The sequence below is a fragment of the Apis florea genome, unplaced genomic scaffold (assembly GCF_048593485.1).
Source record: "Apis florea isolate Af1SG1 unplaced genomic scaffold, ASM4859348v1 contig_3496_pilon, whole genome shotgun sequence".
NCBI lineage: Eukaryota > Metazoa > Arthropoda > Insecta > Hymenoptera > Apidae > Apis > Apis florea.
In genome coordinates this window covers 7,145,300-7,165,678 of record NW_028256773.1, presented here as the reverse complement: position 1 = coordinate 7,165,678, position 20,379 = coordinate 7,145,300, and the positions used below count along the sequence as shown (strand labels likewise).

Sequence of the window (20,379 nt, the reverse complement as noted above, 5' to 3'; positions counted from 1 at the left end):
TTCGAGTCGATCGATTTTTTTTTTTTCGAATGTGGCGCTCGATGTTTTTCTCCAAATTTTCTTTCGAATGGAAATCGATTCGAACTGAGAAATATTTCGATTGGATAATTGGTTGAAAGGTGAACTTTCGAGTCGATCGATTTTTTTTTTTAGAAATTTTCGTATGTAACGTTGGGAGTTGAGGAAAAGTACTCACGCTGGGGATGTTGTCGTTGGTGCAGACACCTTCTTGGAGCAAGCGGTCTCTGATCTCCCACGCGAAGATGGAAGGGCACTCGCTCTTGTAGAGGGAAATCTTGCTCACGACTTCGGCGGTGGCCACGCGGGGCTTGCTGCCGCCGATGGCTCTGGGCCTGATCGACCCGGTCTCGTAGTACCTGCAATAATAATAATTTGCGGTACAATACGGTACACAACGCTGGAATGGAATGGAAGTTATTTTCATGTGTGTGTAAATGGGAAACGAAACAACTCGTCGAGAGGAGAGGGGAAAAAAAAAGAAAAAAAGAAAAAGAGAAAAGGAACGAGCAATATTTCAACCAACCTTCCAAGGATCTTGGAGACGCAGCCATTGCTAACCTGCAGTATCCTGGAGATGTCGCAGGGCCTCGCGCCAGAATGCGCCAACTCGACGATCTTTTGCCTGGTCGAGTCTGGAAGCGGTCTACCGCCGACGAACACACCCCCGAGCTGATTCACGCCACTGTGACCTGTGCGTGAAATCAGACAAACGTATAATATCCTTCTCCTTGGAATCGCGAGAAATCAACCAGAATTTCGTATCGTATCGAATTTTCTTTCTCCATCGTTTATCGATTAGATTTATTTCGAAAGATTTTCAAGATATCTAGTATTCTAGTGAATAATATTGTAAATTTTAGGCCAGCGATAGATATTCGAAAAGTCAAATTGGCCGATTGAAGACACTAGATTTTTTAACGTTCGAGAAATTCGTTACGATTATTTTATATTTTTGTATCGAATTTTCTCTCGATTGTTTTTCGAAAGATTTTGAAGACATTTAATACTAACGATTTTGAATTTGGTTTAAAGATTTTTTAACGTTCGAGAAATTCGTTACGATTATTTTATATTTTTCTATGGAATTTTTTTTTGATTATTAATGATTCTAAATTTTAGATCGGCCATACACGTTTGAAAAATCATTCGAAAAGTCAAATTGGTCGAGTAAAGATGCTAGATTTTTTAACGTTCGAGAAATTCGTTACGATTATTTTATATTTTTGTATCGAATTTTCTCTCGATTGTTTTTCGAAAGATTTTGAAGATATCGAATATCAGCGATTCTGAATTTGGTCGATTAAAGATACTAGATTTTTTAATTATTTATATCTTTGTATGGAATTTTCTTCCGATTATTAGTGACTCTAAATTTTAGGCCAGTAATATACATTTGAAAAGTCATTCGAAAAGTCAAATTGACCGATTAAAGACACTAGATTTTTTAACGTTCGAGATTTCTATCTTATGTATATAACGTATATACATATTATGTATTGTATATAACGCAACAATATCTCGTCGTACAACTACTATTACATTAGAAAATTATACACTTTTCTGGAATTTTTCTCAACAACGTCGTTCGATTCGCTACTCTTTCTTTTCTTTTCTTTTCTTTTCACCGAAACTCCGCCGATAGAAAAAAAAGAAGAAGAGGAAGAAGAAGAAGAAAAGAGGAGGGGTACGTCTCCTTTCTTCTCTGGAAACTCTGGAAGAGGGTGAACGAGGTAGGGGGTTGGCTGCAGGCGTTAACACGTTAGCGAATCCCGTCGTAGATAATCTTCGACTCATTGTGTCGATGACACGCACGAAACCTTCACCCAACCTTCCCTCGCGAAATCTTTTATACCGCCACGCCGTGAACAACACGGGCCACCCTGCCACGCCCTTAATTTTTTTTACCCCGGCCTCTACGACGAGCAACCAATGCACACAGACAAATCGATCGAGGAAGAGCGAAGAAGCGAAATCTAACTTTGAAATTAATATTTCGTTTCGTTTGGATTTTTTTCCCCTCTCGAAAAGCGAATTATTATTATTGTTTCGGACGAGAAAATTTCGATAAATTTAATTCGAGCAATTTGTATCGTAACGTTTGCACAAACCGACCGTTCCTTCGTTTTTGAGAACAGTTTTTCGCGTGAGAGTTTCCGAGAGTTTCCTGTGCAACTGAGATTTCACCGACTTATTTTTCACGAAGCTGTCGAAAGCCACTGAGAAGAGAACGTGCGAAAAGTCGTATCAAAGATTTCGTTTCGTTCAGCTGCACCTGGAGAAACCTTCGACGACTTTAGGAGAAACGATTGGCTAATCCCGTGCCCGATTCACAATAATAAAATCTTATTTGCACACAGTTATTATACACTAAGTAAAAAAAGGAGGATGGAAGAAATGGTGAAGTATCCTTTTCGAGGCGCGGTTGGAAAAGAATTTTCCGGACGGAGTCTAATTCGACGCGTCGTCGTCGTCGTAGCCGGTTACCCGGCCGAGTTATAAGGGAGATTTATGAGCGTATTGCGATTGACGAAAGGGAGGGAGGGAGGGGGAGAGGGTCTCACGGTCGATTGACTTTCGAAAATGGGCCTGCCGCGCGCGATTCGCCGACCACCGACTCCTAGACGCCTATATATATATATATACGTATGCCGACACGAGTGTTCCTTTTCATCCGAAAAGGACCTCTTCCCGTCCCCGTGTCTCACCGATCGAGAACGCGTAAATTGGTTAAACGCTCCGCGTTTCGCCGTATTTTATTACGAACGAAGGGACGACTCCTGGGAAATGGATTTTCGCGTGTTTCTTTTTTTCTTTTATCGGCTTTCCCCCTTAAATTAATCGTCGAGAAAGAAGAAGGGAAAAGTAATAAAGCGTGTAAAGTGAAATTTTGTAGATTATTTTGGGTAAAGAAAAATTATCCAAGTTTTAATAGCAAAGAAAATAAAATCAAGAGACTCGATTTTTCGAAAACCACTCTATGAAAAGAAAGTAGAAAGCGATAAAAGGGGGATACCACCTGACGGATTCGAAGCAGGGAGGGGATGGGCTCCTAATGAAGTCCTAATAAACGGGAGGGCTTTTTTCAGAGCCACCACCCTTCCTACTATATATATATATATATTTAATACAAACGTTACAATATCAAAACACGGGCTCAGCTGGAAGAATGGCCACTCGAGGGCACCCCTTGGTCGCGCGCTCGGCTAATACGCCGCTGGATTACGCTCTCGCCTTTACCTTCCACCCTTCACCCACTCTTGTAGATAAACAGAGGAGCGAGCGCCAAAGCTAAATCGCACGATCCACCTAATAATCCCCCCCTCTGTATTCCCTTTCATTCCTTTTTCATTCGGTTGAAGAAAGAAACGATGACGGATGCTATTTTTTTTTCTTTCCCCTCCTCCTTACGATCCTTTCTGCGTGTCTCTCTCTCTCTCTCTCTCTGTCGGTTGAACAGAGATTTACAATCGAGAACGGAAACAGAAGCGCTCTAGAAACACGGCCTATTTGCTCGAGTTATTATCGCTCGTTAAGGACCGGCATTCGAAACTCGACGTTTCGCCGACCATGGTCTTCCACCATTCCAGAGGGGTAGAAAAGAGAGAGAGAGAGAGAGAGAGAGAGAGGTTTAGCGACATTTGCCCCCGTTGCGTTTTTTGTTTGTATCCCTTTGTTACCTCGCGTAGCCCTTTCCCCGTTGATTTATGAATACTGATGTGTTAATAACTCGGTATAATCGACTACAATCTAGATACACTCGGCCCGTTTGCTCGATACGCAAACAATTTCGTTCGATAAATTTATTTATCTTTCTTCTCACAATATCGCAATTATTATTATTATTATTATTATTGTTCGTTATTTATTCGAAATCGAGCAACAAATTTTCGAGCATCAATTGGAGAGGGAAAAGTTCGACAAGCGTAAATCCTTCCCTTCCAGTTTCTGGCAAGAGTTGCATAGGGAGGAACGATTAACGCCATCCCGAAAACTTCCTCCCCCTGGCGGCTGTTGAACGCCGACGAAAGATTCATCGTTGGCCAAGACTTTCCCTCGACACGACACCATGATAAATTACGTTCTACGTAGAATCTCGTTTAATCGATAATTGATCACCGTTCTTCCTTTTGTTTTTCATGATATTCCCGATAACGAATCAGCCCATTATACCGTTACCGAGGTATTCCGGAACGAAAAACCTGGAGAGAATCCTTCCTTGGAATTTAATTTTTTTTTTTTTTTTTTTTTTTCCCTCCTCTCCTTTCCATTTCGTTTTTCTTTTTTTTTTTTGTTCAAAGATAAATGGCGAGGCTCGTATAAACAAAGTGTGGATAGAACGTTCTTCTTCCTCGATGATAGGGCACCTCGAGAAATGGCTGGTGTATCTATGCAGACGGGAGAAAAAGAGGGGAAGCTCGTTTACAAACGAGAAACAGAGCCTCGGTGACGCGACGGCTCAGACGGCACATTCATCATCCGAGCGACTTCTTATTCCAACGTCCTTCCTTTTGCCGCTTCCTCCTTCCCTTTTTTACTCTTTATCCAAGTTCCAGGTGGTCCTCCCGTTTCACGGTGTAATGTAATCAATTACACGGGACGATGGCGCGAGGTATTGGAATTTAGCCGACCCTTTGAATTTTCGGCTCGAGCGTTAAGCGGATACATCGTTTTAATTGATTGTCCCGATTCTCGCCGATAAGCTTATTACACATTTGCCGCTAGACTTTTCCTTCTTCTTTCTTCCTTTCCGCCTTGAATTAAAAATTTAAAAAAACTTTGAACCGCTGCAACTCCGAAGATAACGATTCTTTGTCGATGAACGAAAGCCCGTTAGAAGCGCGACGCTTCGCGCTTCGAAATGCTCTTTCATTTATCCCGATACGACTTCCGGTTCCCGAGATATCGTCGCGTAAAGAAAAGTGAATTTCTAATCGTTCGTCTTAAAACTAGCAATTTTCAACGTCGAATCTTATTAAAATTAGGGAAACTCTTTGGATCGCTGTAACTTCGAACGTAGCGATTCCTTGTCGACGAGCGAACGATCGTTGGAAGCGCGAAATCTTTCCCTTTAAGACGCTTCTTCGTTTATCTCGATACGACTTCCGGTTCCCGAGATATCGTCGCGTAAAGAAAAGCGTAATTTTTTGATCGTTTCCGTTCTATCTCCGTTCGCTTACTCGAACTCGTTCGCGTCTCGTCTCACTGACCTTGGAATCCCAAACAAACAACTGACCGGACACGATTCCTGGAAAAACGTATTATTATTATTACGCGTTTCCAGTTAAACGCTATGGAATAACTTTGACTCTTTATATCTCGGCAACGGATCGAGATATCGGCGTGAAACAAAAACCGATTTCAACGGTTTCTTTCTCTATTTCTCGGATGGATTTTAACGACAAAATCTTTAGTCGTTTCTTATATATGAAAAATCGAAATTACATCATCGTCGTCCATTGACTCAAAGAGGTGGTATTTCGAACGATCGAAGAAGGCGTATTCGATATTGCGTTATTTCGTTCCATCCGACCAGACTCCCTCTACCCAAAGAGGGAAAATTCGCAACAAGCATGGAAGTGACTCGTAAAGTCCTTACAATGCATTCTGTGACAAACGGTTAGCGGGCGATTAAGCGTCGGTTCATCTCTGGTTGGCGTCTCAATCGGGTCCGCGCACAAGTGTTTCCGGGGAATGAATGAACAAGACACCCCTGGAACCATTTCAAGCCGCTCAACTTCTAAGAGGGAGCGAAAGAGAGAGAGAGAGAATCAAGGGATGCCCACTTGGTCTCGAGTACCTTCGCGGTGCCGAACGTTTCTGCACTCGGCGAGGATAATCGCTCGAGAGGATGAAAGAGGAAGCGACCGATTCATAGTTTGCTTTTTCGATTTCGCCGATTTTAAATGCAAACTTCGCATTAACGAAGCCGAGGGACGACACATTACTCGAGATGAGATATCATTCATCGAACAAAATTTTGAGAAAAAGCGAATAGAATATTTATGGAAAATTGATAAATAGTAGAAAGAAAAAGAAAAGAAAGTAGAAGAAAATCCGATCGAGGAAAATAAATCAATCTTGCGCTCGTTGATCTGCCACCACGGTCGTATCGAAATAACACGAGTTTCCTTAACAGGCCGATCTATAATATTCCCCTTCGGACGAGGGCAACGCCAATCTATCAACCCACGACACGAGACGTACAATACAAAAATAACGGTGTATCGTCGGCAAAACTTCTTTCTGTCGGCGAGAATCGTCCCTCTCCCAGCCATAAAAGTAGTATCTCTCCCTCTCTCTCTCTCTCTCTCTTTTCGCGATTCCGTGTACATCTTACCCACTATATTGAGACACCTCAACACGGTTGAAAACGTGAATTGACGAGGGTCAGCTCTAAAGCGAGCGAGAGTGACCGGCAGGTAAGAAACGATTATTCCTTCGAACGAGGAATGTTTAGGGAAAAGCTTTGACAAAACTGAGAGAGAGAGAGAGAGAGGGAGGGAGCTGCGATCGTAATAATAGCCTCATTGTTGCGGACATGTTTTTGAAAATGAGGAGTTCTTCACGGAATCCGGTGTCCCTCTCTCTTACCATCCCCGAAACCATCCTCGCGAATAGGCACAATGAGGAACTCGAGTATTTGTTGTGTCGCTTGTTTGTAGCCAATCTGCCGCGTGCTTTGACCCACGTTCCAAAAGGCGCTCTTTCTTCTTTTCTTCCCTTCTCTCTCTCTCTCTCTCTCGATCGAGAAAAAAGAGGGAGAGGGGAGTGGCCCTCTTCGAGGACGAGGACGCTTTTCACGAAAAATTCGAACTAGCGACAGTTATTAGCGTTATTAATGGCCGTGCATTGACAACTCGATTCATCCGATTCGATCGCCTATTTGTAGCTGGGGAGAGGAGGGGAAGGATCGTGCGTCGGCCAGATGTACGCACCTTCTGTACGCGAGGGGATGATGATGATTCTTCGAAAGGCGTCAACCGTGAACACGAGTGTTGGGCCTCGAGAGGTGGTTGTCGCTCTTGCTTCGTGGTCAAGAGTGAGACGTGTTTTTGTAAGGTGGTTTTACTCGATGACACTCGAGATTTCTACTTTGTATAGGCATGTTTATTTCTTTCTTTCTTTCTTTCTTTTCGTCGATGGTATTATTCAGTCGATCGATACGAGTTGTTAACAGATTCTTAATGCCAATACATTCGTTCCAAACGAAAATTGAAAAAAGTTTATTTCAATTCTCTGTTTTCGCTTTATTTTCTTTCTTTTTTATTCTATTCTTTTTTAAATTTCCCGCTTTTACTTTACTTTCCCCCCTTTTTTGATCGATACGAAAATTTTTAAATTTACTTCGATTCTCTTTTAGACAAAAATTAACTTTCAAAGTCAATACGTTAAATCCTTTTTTCCGGAACAGAAGCCAGAAGTTTCGATACCATATTTCCAGTCCTTTTCCCCTCAATCTCTTGGGCGGAAAGAAGGCGCGGCGCGCGGCACAACAATCTTGGCGCGGATGCGAAACAGGAAACGGGCGAAGCGCGCGAGTTTTCGGTTAATCGCGTTTCCCCGCCGCTGTTCCGGGCCCGAATTATCCAATTACCTGGGGAGCCAACCTGTGCCTCCGAGCTCCCTCTCTCTCTCTCTCTCTCTCTCTCTTGTGGAACAGATCTAGATCAAGGGAGGGGTACGGGAACGGTAGCACGAGGCGGGCCAAAGCGGAGCGGACAAAGAGCTCGTAAACGCGTTATTCCACGCCAACGGATCTGTCAGAGCCGCTTCTCCGGGTGCACCTTGTGGAAAAGGCCCGTCCACGGCCTTCCTTCCCCTCCCTCGCCCTCGTTATCTGACCGTTTCGCCGATAACGTTTCGAGGACGATTCCAACTTTTTGCTGACTTCGTTTCTTTTGTTTGTTTGTTTCTTCTTTTTTTTTTTTTTTTTTTGAGATTTAAAGTCTCCGATTTTTTTTAGAAAGATTTTATGGATCTTGATAACTCTCTTTTAACGCTTGGACACCGCTTGGTCGATCGATGAGGCGACGATATTTATTTACGTTCGAATTTTTTCAAATATTTAAAAGATTCTAAGTCAGGTAATCTTACAAAGCGTGTACGATAGAGTGGCTAGACTTTTTTTTATCTGAAATTAGACCGAACTGCGTACACCTTCGGTGTTGGTCCGAGTATTGTCGAGCCGATTGTTATTTTCAAAGTTTTTGAGTTTCGCAACGATGGGATGGAATTAGCTCGAGCGAAGACGAGAGATAATCTCTATTTGTTAAAAAATTGACGATAGAGAGAAAGGAGAAAATTGCGATGCGGAAGTGAGGATGCATCTTGGTAATTGCTTTATCATTAAGAAATCGCGCAAAACAACGATATAGAGTTTAATATTCGACAGACAAATTTTCTCTCTTTATTACGTAAAGATACGTAAAATAATAAAATATAAAAGTTTTATATACGATTTTATATACGATCGAGCCTGGAAGAAAGGCATGGAGTTAATTTACGAGACATTGTACGATTAATTCGAATATTCAAAATCGTGAAAATTATTTTACGAAGTCAGGATAACCGTCCAATACTCGTGACAATTCGAATACGAAATTACGTTTATAAATTAAACTGTGGTTACGAATAATTGGCTCGCACGTATTACGAGAGGTAAGAAAATTTTCAGAATACTCCGGATGCCTAACTATATGCATCGATGCATCGAACTTTAGATATCGTCGCTTTGAAAACAGCCGTTTCCTTCCTCCCTCCCGAGACTGTTAATAGAATTATAAATAATCAATAGTCGAACATCTTTCTTCTCAATTTCGCGAGATCAATTAATTTCCAACCTCGATCTACAATCCCTCATTACGTAACGAGAAGAAAAACCACCCTTAAAGGAAAAAAAAAAAATCCAAATCAATAAAATGACGGAGCACAACGAAGGAAAACGACATATGTTCCCGAGTGGTAATCCGCGTGCGATGTCGCGATGCATCGCGCGCGACAACATAGGGAAAATCCTAGAAAATCCTAGATGTTCGACCCCGACCCCTCCCTTTTTTTTTTTTCGTCGAACATTGCGAAAAATCTCGCGGAGAAACAGAGAGGGGGGGACGACGAGGGTCGGTCGAAATAAAGGGGGAGAAGAGGGAGAAGGGGGGGGGGGCCCTTGAGCGGAGCCGCGTTAGACAGGGGGGGAGCACAATCGGGGAGCACAAGGTGCACAATGACGTCGAAGACTGGGTCTTGGGCATTGTGGTCGCCGCGTTGTTCCCATGGGACTCGTGTCCACCCGGGAGGGGAGGGGAGCTTTTGACATAATTAGCCCGCGTATCGGAATGATCGGGTGTGGGAAATGGGGTGTCGATCCACGTTTTTCCTGGCACGGGAAACGGGAGCGTTTATCGGGGGAAGGTGGAGGGGGAGAAAATTTGGAAGGTCTTGATTTTTGGGAAGGGAGGAATTTTGGGGGGGGGGGAAATTGAATGATTTTCGAGGGATTTGTTTGGAAACGATAGTAGCGGGGATATTATTGGTATTTTTCGCGTTGTAGTGGAGGATTTATGTAGCGGTTCGGGTAAAGTTGCAAGAGTTTGTTCGGAAACGAGTTAGTAGCGTGCTATGTAAATGACGATGTAACGATGATGTAGTAATGATTAAAATTTCAAATTATTTCAAATAATGTTTGTGTAAATAACAATGGAGAAATTATTGTGATAGGGTTTGCGTAAAAAGTTTGTTTGAAAATGATAATGTAAATGACGATGATAAGTAATGATTCTATAGAAATTGAATTATTAAAAAAATTTCAAATTATTCTAATGATGTTTGTGTAAGTAGGTAATGGAGAAATTATTGTGATGAGGTTTGCGTAAAAAGTTTGTTTGAAAATGATAATGTAAATGACGATGATAAGTAATGATTCTATAGAAATTGAATTATTAAAAAAATTTCAAATTATTCTAATGATGTTTGTGTAAGTAGGTAATGGAAAAATTATTGTGATGAGGTTTGCGTAAAGATTAGAAATTGAATTATTAAAAAATAATGTAAATGACGATGATATAGTAATGATTCTGTAGAAATTGAATTATTAAAAAAATTTCAAATTATTCTAATGATGTTTGTGTAAATAGGTAATGGAAAAATTATTGTGATGAGGTTTGCGTAAAGATTAGAAATTGAATTATTAAAAAAATTTCAAATTATTTCAAATAATGTTTATGTAAATAACAATGGAGAAATTATTGTGATAGGGTTTGCGTAAAAAGTTTGTTTGAAAATGATAATGTAAACGACGATGATATAGTAATGATTCTATAGAAATTGAATTACTAAAAAAATTTCAAATTATTTCAAATAATGTTTGTGTAAATAGTAATGAAGAAATTATTGTGACGAGGCTTGCGTGAAAAGTTTGCTTGGAAATGATAATGTAAATAACGATGATATATATAATAATGATTCTATAGAAATTGAATTATTATTTCAAATTATTCCAATGATATTTGTGTAAATAGTAACGGAGAAATTATTGTGATGAGGTTTGCGTGAAAATTAGAAATTGAATTACTAAAAAAAACTTCAGATTATGTTATGTAATAATGTTTGTGTGAATAGTAATGGAGAAATGTTTCTATTCCTATACGATGATTAACGATCAATTTAATAAAAAAACGCCGTAAATTTTAATCCTTGGCAAATATATGTATAACATAATTGCATTCTAAGGACTCTTATATACTTCATATTGGCAATCTTCCAATAGATATATGAAAAATCCTCCCTCCTCTAAACTTCACAATTTATGTAATACCGCTACACGGATGCAGAGCGACGACGATTTCATTTCTTCACATTTCTAGAACAAATCTCTTTCTCGTAAAGCTTCCACCGATCCTGCAAACAACTCACCCACCCATCCACCCTTTCTCCCTCGATCCCGACCAACATCTCGAGACAGCGAAAGCGCCGGGCAGGGAGAATGGTCTGGCGACAGTTCGTAAGGAAGACGCGTATGTATGTAGGTCAGGGACGAGATTAGTCGACTCGAGAGGGGGCTGGTGTTCGAGCGAGCAGGTGTGCGGGTGGAATCGTTATATTATTGTGCGCGTACAACGGCCTCGTACAACGTTTCACAACCGTGAAGTGAAGGACCACTCGACGAGGGGGCTCTTTCTTCGAGGAAGGAGAAAAGAGGGAGGAAAAAAATATTTTCACCGTGGCTCGCGAAACGGAAAGAAAGGGGGAGAAGCGGGAGGAGACGCGTAAAACGAAGCTTTCGGAAAATCGAGTCGAGAAAAAAATGACGACGTCATTATCGTCCTGTTAACTCACACTCGTTAACGACGACGCATTTCCTCTCTCCTTTTTCCTCGATGGAGGCGGGACGATCGAGGCGAACGACTTCGGAAATTTCCTTTCTTTTTTTTTTTTTTCCATTCCATTCGAAACGAAAGTTTCACGCAACGCGAATTATTACGTTCGGCATATTTTCGAAACATGCAATCATTCTAATTTCCTTTTCGATCGAGGATGATATGCTAGAAATGGATTAATAAATGGAGTTATTAGTTTGAATTTTCGTCTTGAAACTTTTTAAAAGCCAAGGGGACGTGGTATTTTTTTGAAAGGCGAGCGGAACGAACGAGTTTTTAAAATCTATCGTTCAAAGGGATCGGTTCCACGACGCCAAGTGTTTTTTCCATGAAGGTTATTTAACGATCTGTCGTTAGTAGAATCTGATCGTCGACGATATATAAGTTTACGTATCGTAAGTGGCAATTGTTCTCTCGAACACATTGGTACGGTTTTAGAACAACAGTATTTCTCAACTTGTCCTCAATTCAATTTTCCCGAATATATTCGAATAATCTTGTCGATCGGAGGCAAAGATAAATCAAACGAAACAAAGCAGTTGCGATCTTTCGATACGCACAGCTCTCCTACGATATTCTTTCCGAAGAAGGAAAAAATTGACGGAACAATTGTGCGGAATATTCAGAATCATCATCAATCAATCGTTGTGCTTCTCCTCCTCCTCCTTTAACGGGAAAAAGAATGAAAGCAATTCAATCATTCGAATAGATTTGAATAGAAGGAAGGCGAGGCTGGCTAAAGTTGAGAACCAAGGACTTTTAGAATGTCGGATCTTGTTAGGTGGATGAAAAATTGGCAAGCTACGCGCGTGTATCGTGCATAGGTTATAACTGCCTGGAGGGTAAAGAGTTTTCTAAACGAAGTGGATCGATGATGCGTCGGGTTAGAGAGTTTTTTGAGTCGAAAAATACGAAAAGAAAAAAACGGTTAATTGATGGAAAATGTTTGCCGGCTTCTCCGTCTGCCAGAAAGATTCGACTCGAGAAGCGATGAAAATTCCAGTTTAATTGACAATTGATATTAATCGAACGAGAGATGATTTTTCGCAAAGTTCAAGGTTCCCCGAGAGAAAGAAAAATATCACATCGAAATTGGAAGAACAAAGAGAATGCCTCGAATTCGTTCTCACGTTTCCTCCTTTAATCGGATTTCTGTTCGATATCGAATCGAAACACCGTGTACAACAACCGTATATATATATTCTTTACTCGAATATCGGGGAGGATCATTAAACCTGCGAAATAAAGGAAAGAAAAGAAAAGAGAAAAGAAAATAGAGGGGACAAGGTGAAGGACACTCTCGGTTTCCTCGATCGAAAAAAGTACACGGATCTCGGTCTCGTGCAAGGGCGAAATCTCAGGGGCCGGTGTACAATGAGAATCCGATGTAATCTCCGGAAATGTTTGGGGGAAAATTAGGCCGGCAGTTGTCGACGTACCCATGGCTACCAAAAAACCATTGCCCCCTTTGAAGCGGTTTGTCAAAATATTTATTCAGCGTGCTGTTCCCTCCTTCTCTCTCTCTCTCTCTATTAGATCCATCGTTCCTTTTGTCGCGTGCGTACAAATCCTCGGAAATCCTGTCCACTTTATTCCCTCTCGAATAAAACGTTTCATTCGTTCATTTGTGTTGTTAAATGAATGTATCGGGAATTCGAAAGATAATTAGATCGTATTTTAATTTAAGAGGAATGTTAAAGAGGAAGAAAATGGGAAGAGAAAAATGTATCGATATGTATAATTATAATTCTTCGTCGCAATATCACCACGAATTTTCGCGAAACACATTCGAAAAAAGAATATTCATCTCGGCGATAAATTAAAAAATTTCGAGGTAAAGGCGAGACGCTTGTTTCATTTTGGGGGGAAACGAGAGTGAGAAGAGGAGGGGGGGGAGGTGCATTAGCGCGGAAGCTCATTAACGGGGCGAAAGAAAGGGAGGGCGACCCCTCGCCATTGTCGGCACGCGAACCTATTGCGATGGGAATTTCATGGATTCTTCACGGCCGTCGCGATCGTTTCACTGATTTAACGGACGAGGAGGGAGGTGGAGGAGGGAGGAGAGAGGTGATAGGAGGAAGACGCGATTGGGTGTTCCTTTTAACGCTGTCCTTTCACCGGATTTATCGTGTCGCATTCGCGCCAATCCTTCTGTAAATTATCGGTCGAGCCGATACCGATAAATCGACGTGAAAGATTACAATTTCTTCGATGTGAAAATTTTCGCATTCGCGAGATTTAGAATTTTCGATGGTGGAATTATATGATAGTCTGTTTTATCGATGCATTTCTCAGCGTTTTCACGCATAGAATTTTAACGTATCGATACAATAATTTTTTTATTTCTCCAGCGCCATGGAAATAATTATAATGTTTCAACTTTCGCGGATTCTTGGATTCTTCTAACTTCGTAAAATGAGAATAATTTTTATTAGCTCTTTCACTGTTACGGATGTCGACAAAGCGTCTGAAAGAATGAAGATAGTTCCCTGTTAGCTTCTTTCAAACAGTGAACAGTATTTACAATTGAACGATTAGTTAATTAATTTTTTTCGTTGCCACTATTCTTTTTGTAATTTTAATAAGTTTATCGATTGAATAAAAATTAACGCGTCTCTGTGAACGAAATGTATATTCAAAATTTTTAAAATGGCGGTCAAGAGATAACCGAAAAATTCGACTCTGCGTTGTTTCTTAAATTTGAAACAGAATTTACATCGGGAGATGTTAAGAGAGGTATATCGCAAATCCTTACACAACCGTCAGAAGAAAATGACGAGAGCGAGAAAAGCAATCGACATCCTCGTCCCGTTCATCTGATCGTGGACTCTACTTTCTCAACAAAAGAATGTGAACCAAGGGGAGGAGAAGTATTTTTTATCGTTAAAAACTCGAGTATACTACGTTTCTCGTCAGCATCGACACGTATTTGATCTCCACGTTCTTCCATCTCTCGTTCATCCAGTGACATACTTTCATTTCATTATTACGATAATTTATCGTAAGCATTTTAATAAGTAATTTTACTCGAAATCTTTAACTAGTTAACTTTTCACAATTCTTCTTGCACATCGAAAAAAGTGTAGCTATCGAAATTCCTAAAAATTCCAAACATCTCCCAAGAATGGAAAAAGAAAAGATTCTTCCAGCGATGGGGAAAATGTAATAGTTACGAATAAAGTTGCTTCGATATTCATAGATCGAAACATAATGAATCGACTGTAACGTAAAACTTTATTCGAAATTTTTAACTAATTACTCTTCCAATCGCCAATTCGAAAAAAAAAAAGGATCCTTTCCAACAATTTCAACTCCGACGCATTCCTCGTCACGTTTGTCAAAATTTCACACTGTCGATTCCAATCCCACCGATCTCGCATCGAATCTCGGTGGAAAAAAATTCGCGCACGATTCCTCTCTCGGGAACCGGTTCCCTCATAATCGTTCGCCCGTTACATTTCAACAAATGTATCGAATAACGAGTCGTGCCTCCTCGCGGCTTCCACCATTCCCCTCCCTGCTCTTCTCGGCGTCCAGTTTTGCCCGAAAGAGGAAAGGAGCGAGCAACCACCACCAACTTTTACCAGCCATCTAATCTATTTCGTACGTGTGCCGGTTGTTACAACGCTGAATTTTCTCCTCCGCGGTCTACTCCCTCCCCTCCCTTCCCCCAGCGTATTGCGGGGTGGCTTAGGAATTCCTCTCTCTCTCTCTCTCTCTCTCTCGGGTCACCCCCTCCCCCCAAAGGCCTTCTCATCTTTTCCAGCCTTCGGACCCGCCGCCGCCGCCGCCCAAAATGTGCCAGCCACCCGTTTCTGTTTGAAGAGGGAATTTTACAGTCGAATACACTTGATGCAAGACTGTTCGCCTCCGCGTCCGACTATCTTCGTCGGTTTACCGTGTATATGTGTGTGTGCGTGTGTGTGTGTGTGTGTGTGTGTGTATATATATATATGGATTCGTTGGATTCGAAGGGGACAGTTTCGTTATTTGGGTGAGGGGGGAGGAGGATTGTCTTTCGAGAGTGTCTTTTTTCGGAAAGAGTGGGTCGGTCGGACGAGTCGATGGATATTTTTAAAGTTTCTCTCTCTCTTTTTTTTTTGAGAGAGATGGCGACGATGATATTCCACGCAATGGTTATCCTCCTCGATTATCCGATTATTTGAACGATCGCGTGTAAAAAATTGAACGAATCGGGGCTTCCACTCGCCGAGTTAGTTGTTCCTCCCTCGAAGGAAGAAGTTACTCGCAAGAAGAAGAAGAAGAAGAAGAAGGGGGAAGAAAACTGGAATCTGAGGAATGGGCGGCTGTTTAAAATGGCCCGACAGTCACGTAAGTAAAACAGATGGAAAGGCTTCTCCTTTGATCCCCCACCCAGCCATATTTTCTCAGAGACGCGGAGAGCAATCTTCCTCCCCTCCCCCTCCGCGTCATTCAATTAATTCGTAACCGCCTCCTCTCTCCCCTCCACATAAAAATACCGACACCCTTTTTTATTTTCTTCTTCTGAGCTCGAAGGGGAAAGGGGTGTCGCAGTGGAATTCCACGGCTCAAAGCTCTCTCGCCTCTTCGATAGAGAGAGAAGAGAGAGAGAGAGAGAGAGATTCTCTGCGAGGAGGATACCCTCCTTTTGCTCCTCCACTTCTTCTTCTTCTTCTTCTTCTTCTTCTTTGTCTCTGTTTTCGTTCTCTCCTTTTTTCTCTTTCTCTCTCTCTCTCTCTCTCTTCTTTTTCCTTTTTTCCCTTTTTTACTTCGTTTAACAGTTGGAAGAGTCGTCGGTGGAACGACGTGTTTGCACAGGGAACAGTTGCTGCTCTCGTTTCTTAGTCGGGGCGAAGAAGAAGCAGCAGCTCGTCGTTCCTTTTGTACCCTGACGCTTCTGCAAAGAGACAGAGAGAGAGAGAGAGAGAGAATCTCTTTTCTCGGCTGTTGAAAACGCTCGTTTCCTTATATTTCCCCGAGAATCCAACTTCGTCCTCGTGATGATCACACTGCGAATTAGAAACGCATTTTTTCACCCAACGCTGTTTCCAACGTGATGGGAGGAGGATCGAAAGAATCGATCAATTATCGGCTGTAACATCGAAAAATCCTTCGTTCACTTTCTATCAAAAATTTGGGATTATTCGATATATTAAAGGTTTCGCTTGAAAAAATTCTTCGATCTTCGATTGTTCACCATCTCGAATATAATATTCTCTCGAGCACGGTGGAAGAAAGAGGAGGCGAGAGGAGAGGAGAGGAATTCAGAAACGATCGATGCCACCCTCGAGCCACCCTCCTTTTTTCACCTCTCCCCCTCCCTCCTCATCTCCCGGTTACCATGTAAGGAGGAAGGGGAGAAGGAAGGACGAGGATTCTCCCTTTTCATTCTTATTCCTCCCCTTTAACTGCCGCTATCGCCAAAGCGAGCTCGGGGGCGAAGATGATTCGTCGTCGAGGAGGTGACGCGTCTCGAACGCGTGTATCGCGCTTCCGGGAGTCGTACGCGCGACACTCTCCACTTCCGCTTTCTCCCTCCAACTTTCTCTCGTTCCCTTTTCAAGGTTCAAGGGAGAGGGAGGAGGGCGTGAGTGTAAGATGAATCGATCTCAGATACCGCTTCGAGGAATATATTTCATCCTGGTTCGCTTCGGTTTCCGTTTCGGTTTCTCGAATTGTTAATATTCGATCGCGAGATTGGTTGAAAGTGAAAACGGTTCTTGTTGACGTTTCCAGTTAGTCTTCCACCGACTTTAATTCTTTGGTTCGAGGAATTTGATCCCGCTTCTTTAAGCAAATATCTTTCAACGAGGCCTCTTCTACCCTTCGAATCATTTCATCATAAATTTAATTTATTTCTATTCTAATTTATTTTTCAACTATTATTCAAACTTATACGGTGGAGATCGGTGGAGAGTCGTGGAGGCGACGCGAGAAAGAAAGCGAGAAAGGTATCCGATATTTAAAACTTCGAAAAAAAGGAGGATTCGCGATCGATCAAAAGCGAGGGTTCTCAATCGATTCGACGAGCTAACTTAACACACCCCGCTCGGCCAGACGACTCGTGGAGCACCGTGCAGATTCCCCCTCGGTGGATCCTTCCGTGATTTAATCCCTGTCGACCGTTTAACGCGTCCCCCGCCGCGAAAACCTAAATTCCGGAACGACCTAATTTCTCCGGATCGTAAAATCCAGAGGGAATCTCGGCTGGCTGGGAAGGTAAGAAACAGTGGATCGATCCTTGTTTCCAGATTTTTCGAAAAATCGGGCGACAAATTCTTTCGTTTGGGAAATGTTGTTCAACGAATGTTGGACAACGATTTATTTTGATAAAAAGAAACGAGACAATAATTTTTCGATTAAATTCGTGGTGGTAAACTTTTTATTTATAAATCTGTATCCGAAAGGAGGAATCATCATTTCGCCCCGAAAAAGATAAATTTCTCGATTCGTTTGTTCTTCGATGGTAAAGAGCAATGAAATTCGTGTTGAATTTTGTTGAGAAAACTTGTTCCGCCGAAATCGGGCAAACTTGGCCCAAATCTGCCGTTGCATCTCTTCCGTTCCGCGAGAATTTTCGGCACGGCAGCGGCCGGAAAAGGGGTCTGGTTGGAAGGCGTAGAAGAGAATGGAAATCAATACGTGAAGTGAGCAGCGAGGAGCCAGTTTCACAGGGCAGGAGCCGGTGTCGGGTTTGGAAAGCCTTGAGACGTCGTCTGTTCATCCTCTTTGGACCCCTTTTCCGTGTTAAGAGAGCTGAGGGAGGGGCGGGAGGGAAAGGCGAGGTGAAAGAGAGAGGAGCCCGGGTGAACTTCCATTCAGGACTAATGGGGTTAAACGCCTTAGCCATCAACCGAACCAACCCCCTCCATCCCTCGGACGTTTCGATTCGGCTTCACGGCTATTTCCTCGCCTCCACCCCTCTCCTCATCCCATCCAGCCTATCCAGTGCAGCGATATTAATTTGCTCGCTCTCGATAAATCCCGTAAAGTTGTTTCCACGCGTGGCGGCAAATTTGAAAAGAAGCTCTAAAGTCTCGAAAGTGGCCGGTTAAGAAAAGAAAACTTTCGTACGTCGTTCGATTTGATTTGAAAAATGAGGTTTCGTTATTTTTTATATATGTATCGTGCGTGACAATTATTGTTTACGTGGAATTAAATTTTTACGAATGCGCGATTAAAAAAAATCTTCTAGGAATAAATTTTAGGATATCGTCCTGATCCTAACTTTTGATTTTTATGTATAATCGTAATCTTCCCTCGAAACTACGTTTAAAAAATGGAGTTTGAGTTTTTTATATATCGTGTAATAACAATTATTTAGAATTAAATTTTTACGATGAAATTTATACGATGAAAAGATGGAGCTTAAACGGATATTCGTTTCCTTGAAACGAAGGAATACTTGATAAAGCATAGAAAATAAATAGTATACGTGAATCATTGAAATTATGCGCGAGAAAAATTCCAGAAAATAATTTTCTATAATTCGTATAGCGGTGGGGGGTGCTTTTAGTGCTTTGGATATTTATTTTTAAATTTCTATCGTACGTTTTCCATTAATATTTGCGCAGATAGTTACACATACCTTTTTTTGTCTACTTTTTCTTAAATTACGCGAGAAGAAGAAAAAAGGAAGAAATTTACCTTTGTGTGCCATGTCGTCAGCGGTGACAGAGGCTAGGAGGCCGGTGGCGCCCGGCCATGGAGCGACCGCAGCGCCCAGCTGCTGCGAAGGCAGAATCTTCGGGCCTTTGGGCACTTCCGGTCACTGGAACGGATCAAATTTTCATCATCCATCAATTTCAACTTTCAACCGTTATAAGAAAAATATATATATATATATTTTCACAACTGTTAACACTGACGAAAAGATCGAATGGAGAAACTCGTCCTATCGGTTAGCCGACGAATAATATTTTTACGATTGGCGGAATTAATAGCAGAGCGAAGATCTTTTCCCGCTAAACAGCGCAACGACTCTTGAGATCGGTGCTATATTTTCAAAAATATACCTCGTAATCACCGACACCTGTGTAAATCCATCCATATCTGCGTAGTCGCGCAAGTGTCTGTCTCGCTCCTCTATTTCCCCACGAAACGCACCTATTTTTTCCTTTGAATTATTACCAATCGATAGAACCAATTTATCAAAAATTCATCGGCGTTCAACGGTGAGCATGTAAATACCTAAGTTCTAAGATAAATTTTTATCAAATCTATCCCTTCACCAAGCCGACCATTTCCAAAAATTATTATTTCCAAATAGGAACGATATAACGATACTCGTCCTTTCGAGGAAGGATCACGCTCGTGCAAAAAAAAAAAAAGAAAACAAAAACAAAGTAAATAATTTCCACCCTCGCCCATTCACCCCCGCTGAATATCACAGTCACGCCTAATTAATAGACGTTCGTATTAATCCGAATGGGAGGAAGCGGTGAATCCCATAATTACCGCGCGTGTGCGACAAACATTGAAAAGGTGTCCCTCGATTCTAATTGGCTCCATCCGTGTAACGAGTTCCCTCTAGAAAAGCCACGACTTGTTGAGCAAAAGAATCGCGTCCGAGAGAGGGGAGAGAGAGAGAGAGAGTGCTTACAATGCGTTCCTCCGCGAAAACTCTTTTTTTATTTTTTTTAAAAGCTTAGACACGTATGCGTATATCGTGTGTACACACGTGTATCTATATATATATTCCCTTATTTTCGCGTCGAGTGCTCGTAATTACCCTCCTCCTCGCCTCCCCTGCTTGATGGCTAGGTGCATCGTGCGCGGACACTTGTCAGCGTGGATTTAAAAAAAAAAGAAGGAGGAAAAGAAAAAAGGAGGAGAAGGGGAGGATAATTAGGGAACGATGGAAGGACGCGCGAACGAGGAGGAAGTCTGTCTGCTCTTTTCCTCTCCTTGATCTCTGTCGCGAAGGAGACACAGGTTGTTCGCACCCCCTCGAGCTCTCGTGGGATTTCTACGAAGCGAGAGATACTTGTCGGGTATTATTATA

At 41.8% G+C, this 20,379-nt stretch overlaps 1 protein-coding gene across 1 annotated transcript in view; it reads right to left on the bottom strand.

The window, feature by feature from the left end:
• The window catches only part of LOC100870332 (paired box protein Pax-6), a 73,003-nt gene extending 53,578 nt beyond the window's left edge, over positions 1 to 19,425 (bottom strand). Inside the window, exons 1-3 of the mRNA XM_086913388.1 lie at positions 19,391 to 19,425; positions 545 to 748; positions 197 to 377 (exon numbers count right to left, since the gene is read on the bottom strand). Coding sequence (XP_086769514.1) covers positions 197 to 377; positions 545 to 748; positions 19,391 to 19,425 — 420 coding nt within the window. The remainder of the gene's footprint in view (positions 1 to 196; positions 378 to 544; positions 749 to 19,390) is intronic.
• Positions 19,426 to 20,379: the final 954 nt, after the last annotated feature.